This window comes from Atta cephalotes (assembly GCF_000143395.1).
Source record: "Atta cephalotes unplaced genomic scaffold scaffold00031, whole genome shotgun sequence".
NCBI classification, from domain to species: domain Eukaryota; kingdom Metazoa; phylum Arthropoda; class Insecta; order Hymenoptera; family Formicidae; genus Atta; species Atta cephalotes.
This window is the reverse complement of record NW_012130095.1, coordinates 3,555,716-3,563,436: the sequence shown is the minus strand read 5'-3', so window position 1 is coordinate 3,563,436 and position 7,721 is coordinate 3,555,716. Positions and strand designations below refer to the sequence as shown.

Genomic DNA, 7,721 nt, shown 5'->3' with positions numbered 1-7,721 from the left:
TTCAGAAGATTCGATAGTGTTGTTTATTCTTTCTTTTTTTTTTAATATTAATAATTAGATTATATGTATGTGTTTATATAAAAGTATGAATTCTAAATATTTTGTCATTAAAAGTGGGAAATGTATGAAAAATGTATGCTTAATTAATTAATAGTGATTTAATTACTTGTACGCGCGCGCATCTTTTTGTATTTTAAACCTTATTCCTTATTATTCTAAAAAAAAAATGTGCATGGAACGCCAATGATTTAACATAATGTTAATTTTTTTAAACAAATTAAATAAATATATAAATATAAAGAAAGAGTCTCAATCTTAAACAATAATAAAATAAAAATTCAGATAAGGTTAATGAGAGTCACACACTGATGTAAGAGCGAAGAATTAGGAGATGCAGATAATACTCAGGTGTTGATGTTCATCTTCATTTATTTCAACGTTTCGGTTCACTTTGGAGTTCTTCTCAGCGAATACAGTAACAAAAAAAATCTTCCATTGAGAGCAAGTTACTTGCGGATTGGTAGAAATACAGCAATCAATACACACAATAGGAAACAAAAAATGAAGCTCAGAAACATTGATTCAATTTTGAGATTAAATATGAAAGTTATAATATATATTAAATACATGTTATTCCTCTAAAATCGTGTCTGTTCATGACGTGTCATTTATTTATTTTTTTTTTTACTGTATTACTCAATAGCAATAGCATTTTATGATTCAGTGTCTTAGATAATTATTTTTTATAGTTCAACAAAATTATTTTTATATATCTAAATTAAATTTTAGATACTTCAGTAAAACCATTTTTAATATCGATTTATAATACATTATTGAAACAAACATAATTTTATTTAAATTAATATATATAAAAACGTTTCCAAATCAGTTCGCCGATGAAAGTGAAAGCAGAGATAGAATATCCCGTTATAAGCACATAAATTGTCAGATAAAATACGCTAATGTAGTTAAAATTCGCATGATCTTGCTTCAATTGAAAAGATTTCCTCGTCTCGTTTCTCAGGTACTCACGGCGCCATTTATCTCGAATGCCTCCTGACATGAGCATAAGAAATAAGTCACTGACACGTTTGATATAAGGCGATCCTTCCGAAAAAACAGTACCGACTGGTGGCGATAGATAGCAGAGTTTCGTCGTCATTATCACGGCCTCGCCGTTCCGTATATTTTTGGTCGCGATTAGTTCGGCCCAGTTATCATTCATAAAGCAGGAGACGTTCTGATGCATTAGTAGATCCTTTAGACAGATCTCTATTGTGGAAACCTTTAAGATTTTCTTGCCTGATTTGCGTATTTGATATTCGAAGACATTATTAAGCTTGATGATATCCGGCACATTTTCTTGCACCATCAACGCCAAATCTGAGTTCATCAGATCCTGTAGATTGTCAAACTGAATATAATGATTGCTCTTGAAACTAGTGCTCGTCAATTCGGCGAAAAACATTGAGGAATAGTAAATGGAGATAACAACAATACTGAAAAAAATGATTCGTTCGTGTAGCTTTGTAGGTGCCGGTGGAAATGATGTGGCCAACATCATACCAACAATCCTCAAAGAATGCCATCTGTTCGGATTAAACTTCATAAATCTTGAGCACAACCAAAAGATTCCTACGATCAAGATACTTATAAGAAGTACTCGAATTGCAGTACCAGATATGAAATTCTGCTTGGCAAACAACTTTGGCACTACAAAGCACCAATTTTCGATGTGAAGAGGATTGCTGTATTGTATGTTGCATTGTGCATTGCAAATATTTTTCCATATTGGTAACGAAACCAAGAGAGCATCATATTTTCCAGAAGATATGTCAACTACGATGCCATGTTGAGAGCCATTAGGCATTATTTGGAAATAGATGGGCTGTGTTATTATCTTAGGTAAACCAGTGAAATTCATTTTATCCGCTAGAATCTCATTCAAGATCTTGTCCACGCCTTTCAGTTCCTGTCTGTTAGATGTTGATACAATATCGCTATAGGGAGGCCGGCGAGTAAAAGCATATATAAATGGGTAACCCTGCATATTTGGAAAATCTTCTGTAAACCATACGACATCTGCGGAATATGGTTCCTCGGTATGACTGTTATTGAACGGATTATATCGATGGATAATCGTTGACCATTTATCGGAATACTCTAATTTGGAGTATTCTACGACAATTGCGTCGAGAATCTTTTTCGACCACATTGCTCGAAACAGCTTCGTGAGGTCGTGACACGGTCGACGAAGTATCATCAGTACAAGTACCTTAGGCCGGGAGCGGTCGTGAATGAAGCGTTTCGTGTCTTCGGCCACGAGTTCGCCCTCGACGATATCCGGTCCTCGCCCTGAGGCGTAGATATACACGACTAGATCGCGTGACATTGCCCAGGAAGAAACCCGAAACTCTGGCTCCATCCGATCCGCGTTTACATAAAGCGTCGGTACACGTTGAGTTATCGTTGCAGCTATTTTATCGAGAATATCGTTCATCTGCTCATCCAACAGCGAATCTCGAAGCATGAGAAGAACATCTTTAGATCGTGACGTTTGCAATACTTTGCTCAAGATATCTGCGAAACAGTCTTCACGTGATTGATAATTTGATAGGGACAGACGACTTTGACTTTCAACGAGACAGGAAAGTATAATGGTCCAGAACAAACATTGCCACATGATTCTTATTTCTCTGATAACTGAAGAAAGTGACTGTGGTTAATTTTGGAAGTAGTTGAAATGAACGACTGCGAAAAATAACTCGGCATTGAGTATCGACAACTGCACGTGCGACATGAGTTACGCATACATTAACGAAAGAAATATGAGTTCCGTTCAAACATTTACAGAGAATTGCTTTTTCCGCTAACATTATAACCGTCGCACATAATAGTTAAAGATCATTAGTCTTTGTCACAAAAATATTGATTTTTATATGCCGAGGATAAAAAATTGATCTCCACGTTGATAGTGTCACATAAAAGCTACAAAGTGCATGCAATTTTTTATATAATTAAATTATATGTTTACTTGCCTAATTATTATGGATGGTCACTTTTTTGAAAATAAAGAAAAATATTTCAAACAAAATAAACGTTTGAACATATTATTCTCCTGTGATTTTTAATACATATCATGAAATCTACTCGTATAATTTTTTATTTTCAAAATAAAGAAGGGAAGATTATGAAGGAAAACTTATTAAAATATGAAAATTAAAATTAAAATTTTATGTAAAATAAATTGATAAATAGTACTTTCTAAGGATTACGTTTCGAAATTTGCTGCTTTTCAGAGATTGAAGATCGATTATTTCTAGAATTCTTAAGCTACATTTTTAAAATAATAATTTATTAAAAGTAGTATCAAATTTGTTTGCAAATTTGGAATCCGATGGTGACGCGAATATACATATATATATATATATTGCTATATATAAAGAGCTACTCTCGCAAATTAATTCCCACGAGACTAAAGGAGACAAGATAGCGGTGTGCGCATCCGGACGCTATAGTCCAGTGCCCTTTTAAGTTAAAGGGAAGAAGAGTCGATGGTGAACGCCGCAGAAACCGAAGGGACACCGATATAAATCAACGTCCGGCCGGCACGACGACTTGCTCTAGAACGGAACGGAGTAAACTGAGGAAGAGAGAGACGGTGCACGCGGGCGGTGAGACATCGAAGTCGAAGTCGCCTCGTGTCTCCCCCTCGCTACTTATGCTAATGCCAGCAAATCAATTTATTTATATTTATTTATAGCATTCAAATGTTTCTACCCGGAACGGGGCTGAGCGCGCGCGGACGTCGCCAGTTGTCGGCGCGGACCACCCGCGAAAGCGACGAGCCGATCCCGCTCGCTGCGGGCTACGAGATCCGTGGGGTCCAAGATCGCCCCCTTCTCTCAGACTGATACAGATAGCTGGAGAATGCTGGACGTAGGTCTGGGCAGTCCGCTCGACGCATCACCAGACTGACCAGACGATTCGAAATTTCGTGATGCAGACCTCTGGATGCAATCGCCGGCTGGGAAAAAAGACAAAGATGTTTTCACGAACAAAAGTTTTGAATCTTGAACGATTCAGCGAACATTTGTCGTAATAGTTACGTTCTTTTTCTCGGAGATAATTTTTTATAATTTGGCAGGGTATGGACATTGAACCGTATATTTCATGTGCTAGTACGCTCAAGAGAGAGATCGCGCTTGCCTGATAAAAACTTGCTGGCGATTAGAGACAGTTGATTGACAACCAGTTTATTTTCTAATATTGTGCACTCCTATGTACATAACACAAAATAATAACTGTATATTTTTATATTTCTTCTATTTCTAATATGTTAAGGTAATATTCTAACTTTAAACTTGAAGAAGTATAATGAGAACGTGTATAATGAAAAAAGTTTTAATTTATGATTTATAATGAGAAAAGTTAGGATTCAAAAAGAGTCACTTTTATTTCTATCGAACAATGTAATTTCACTCCTCTAGTGAATATGCATGCGACAATATGCCGTGACACTATATAACGAAGAATATCACATCTGTCGGGTGCAGTTATAACTCGAGTACGCGTGACGTAATCCCGAAGAACCCGAGTGTACCCGAAGTTCTCAGTAACGTATATATATATATATATATATATATATATAGAAAGACGTGATGTCGAGAGAATTTTCTGATGTTTGCTTATAATATATATTATTCTGATTTTTTTTAATCTTTAATACATTCTTTAATATTTTATATATCAAACATTAATTTTTTATATCTAATTGTTCGTTGAAATAATCGAAGTATCGGTAATAAATGTAAAACTTAGATTTACTTATTAATAAGACACCCTTTATGAGCAACTGGGTGGGTCAGTACAACGCAATTGTGATAATTAAACAATTATAGACATGAACGTATAAAATAGTTCTGACTTTAGAAATTTTATTTATTATAAGAAGAAAACTTTTCCATATTTATTTGTGTATATTAAAAATATTTAATTTTGTCCAAGTATTTATTACTTTTTATATCTATAATTCCACAGTAATTGTCCATCATTTGATAATAATCAATAATAGATTACGTTATATCAATATAAATCAAATTTCATAAATAAATATTATAAATAAAATATTAAAAAATATCTGTGAGATCTTCTCTTACAAAAGAAATCTCATATATATATATATATATATATATATATATATATAATTTATTCTCGTACGATGATAATATAAAATTTAATCGTTAAAAATACAATTTATCGTTATAAATGTTATCTAAGATTTAGCGAGTTTAATTTGTTCTGATTCACTTATTTCTGAGTCACTCGGTATAATCGGAGGGCCAGCGCAACGCGCGGTCAGTTGTGTCAATTATAGGCGTGGACATATAGAATACATAAAGAATATTTGAAAGTGAATATTTTTTTGTCGTGAAAAGTTTTCGCAAAGTAAAAAGTTAAAAAGTTCAAGCTTTTTTTGAAATGGCCATTGGAATCCGCTTTTCCTTTCTCATAACAGCATTGCTCTTCCTTTGCTGCGTCCAAGAAGGTATATTAAATCAGAAAAATATTTAAGTTTTATTTAATATTTTTACATTAACTTTTAAATATCAAGATTGCAAATATATTGCGCGTATGTATATAACGCAGTCGATGTTCTTACAGAGATTTGTGTATAATTACTATAAAATTTTATTTTCCAAACATATTCCTAACCTCCACTTTACAAAAATAAGCACTTCACAGAATAAGTATATTACTATTTAAATAGAATATATTTGATATATTGTGGGTTGCATGTACTTGCAATTGGGACTTTCGAATTTTGTCTGTATTTTTTTTAGGCCTTTCAATCAAATGTTGGGTGTGCAGATCAGATTCGGATCCAAAGTGCTCAGATCCATTTGATAATTCCACAGTGCCTATTACAGACTGTAAGCAGGAACCTGACTTGGAGCACTTACCAGGTGTAAGACCAACAATGTGCCGTAAAATTCGTCAAAAAGGTTGTTTACTTATAACAGCATTATATGGTTCCATATAGCTAGTATATAAAAATGCAAATTTGTTGTATACAGGTGTTATTTTGTTGCACCCTGTATTTTATATAAATTATCATTTACAGTTAATGGGGAATGGAGATATTTCCGTAGTTGTGCTTACATGGGCGAGCCAGGGATTGCGGGCGATGAGCGATTTTGCTTAATGCGAACTGGAACATACAATATATTTATGGAATACTGTACGTGCAATAGCAAAGATGGTTGTAACTCAGCACCCTATCAATATGTAAATTGGCTTCTCTTAATAATCGGCCTAATAACAACTGTTCGATACGTATTCGTCGTTTGAAAAAGTCTAGCCAAAGATTCTTAACAGATCTATTCACTGAATAGTGTAGATTTCAGTAATTATTTTTACAGTTCAAGATTCACTTGTACTTACTCAATTTTCTTCTTATTTTACACATCGTCAGGAAAGACGCAAATTCCAACAATCAAATATATATAGATATCGTAGTTTTACACATGTAATTTTGCAATTTTTATAATTTTTTACATAATATTCAAGTGCCTTTTTATATCTATCTTTAAATATCATTGATGGAAATTTTTAATATTTATAAAAAGGAATAACTTCCAGTAAGTCAGTAATTTACCCTGGCTTTTAAGCTAAATTTTATCAATAAATTACATATTTTATAGAAATATATTTTTACTACTATATAAAAGAATGTACTATATATTTGTACTATTTTTTCCATTTTAATATTATAGTACAAAATTATGAATCTCTTACTAATATTGAATTAGTTGATTATAACTCTAGATATTAAGAATAAGACTGCTAAAACCGTCCGGATTAATCATATGATCAATTTAGTTTTAACGCGACATTTTACTGCCTTATTACTTTTGTACATACTTTTTTTAGTAATATTTACACTGATATTGCCATACAACATAAACATGGTATGATTTGTAACATTGTATCAGCGATGTATTTTATTCGTATAAAGCACAATATCATTATGTTCAAATGTTATTATAAAATTGATAGACAATTGCAAAAAATAAAATAACTTCTAAATCGAAAACTACATATTGTCTCGATAAGTATAAAATTTGAAAAAGTTATTGAGAAGAGTATATGAAAAGTATTTTTATTCGTTATAGAAAAAAACAGCGAAATTGTGAATAACATAAGATGTATTTATAAATAAAATTTTTCTTTTACATACAATGTAGAAGTAAATAAAAATATTATCTTAATCGAAATGTATGTGTACTTTTTGGTGTCAACAGTTACAAACATACAAATATTCCTTAAAATAGCGTCTAAATATACATTATTAAAACAATTATAAAAAATATGTTAATTGATATTATACAATTTAACTACTTTTTTGAACTGTCTTTTTTGAACTGTCTTTTTGTGGCATTCTTATTTGAACTGGTGTAATAACATTGAAAATATTAATATAATAATAAATACTAATTAATTAATTTTTTTTTTAATGTCTTCAAAAAGATATAATGTAATTATACAACGATTGCGATTTTTGTAGAATCTTATATATAATTGATATAAAATATTTTTACTAATAAATGTATAAATGTAATTGATAGAAAAAAATAATTTCGATGTATCACAATTGGAAATAGTTTTTTGCTAATATTAACTCGAATATCAAGTTGTCACTTGTTCCATTTCTAGTGTCA

At 31.9% G+C, this 7,721-nt stretch overlaps 1 protein-coding gene across 1 annotated transcript; it reads left to right on the top strand.

Moving 5' to 3' along the window:
• The first annotated feature begins 5,481 nt into the window (after positions 1-5,481).
• Positions 5,482-6,351, top strand: LOC105621002. The gene is made up of 3 exons (XM_012202479.1): positions 5,482-5,548; positions 5,844-6,005; positions 6,125-6,351. Exons 1-3 carry the CDS (start codon positions 5,482-5,484, stop codon positions 6,349-6,351), a joined length of 456 nt encoding a protein of 151 aa, XP_012057869.1.
• Positions 6,352-7,721: the final 1,370 nt, after the last annotated feature.

Bases quoted from the DNA above. Each gene is read 5' to 3' on its own strand.
- LOC105621002 (XM_012202479.1), top strand. From the start codon at position 5,482: ATGGCCATTGGAATCCGCTTTTCCTTTCTCATAACAGCATTGCTCTTC. The intron at 5,549-5,843 runs GTATATTAAATC...TATTTTTTTTAG, and splicing joins CCTTTGCTGCGTCCAAGAAG to GCCTTTCAATCAAATGTTGG. The intron at 6,006-6,124 runs GTTGTTTACTTA...TATCATTTACAG, and splicing joins CCGTAAAATTCGTCAAAAAG to TTAATGGGGAATGGAGATAT.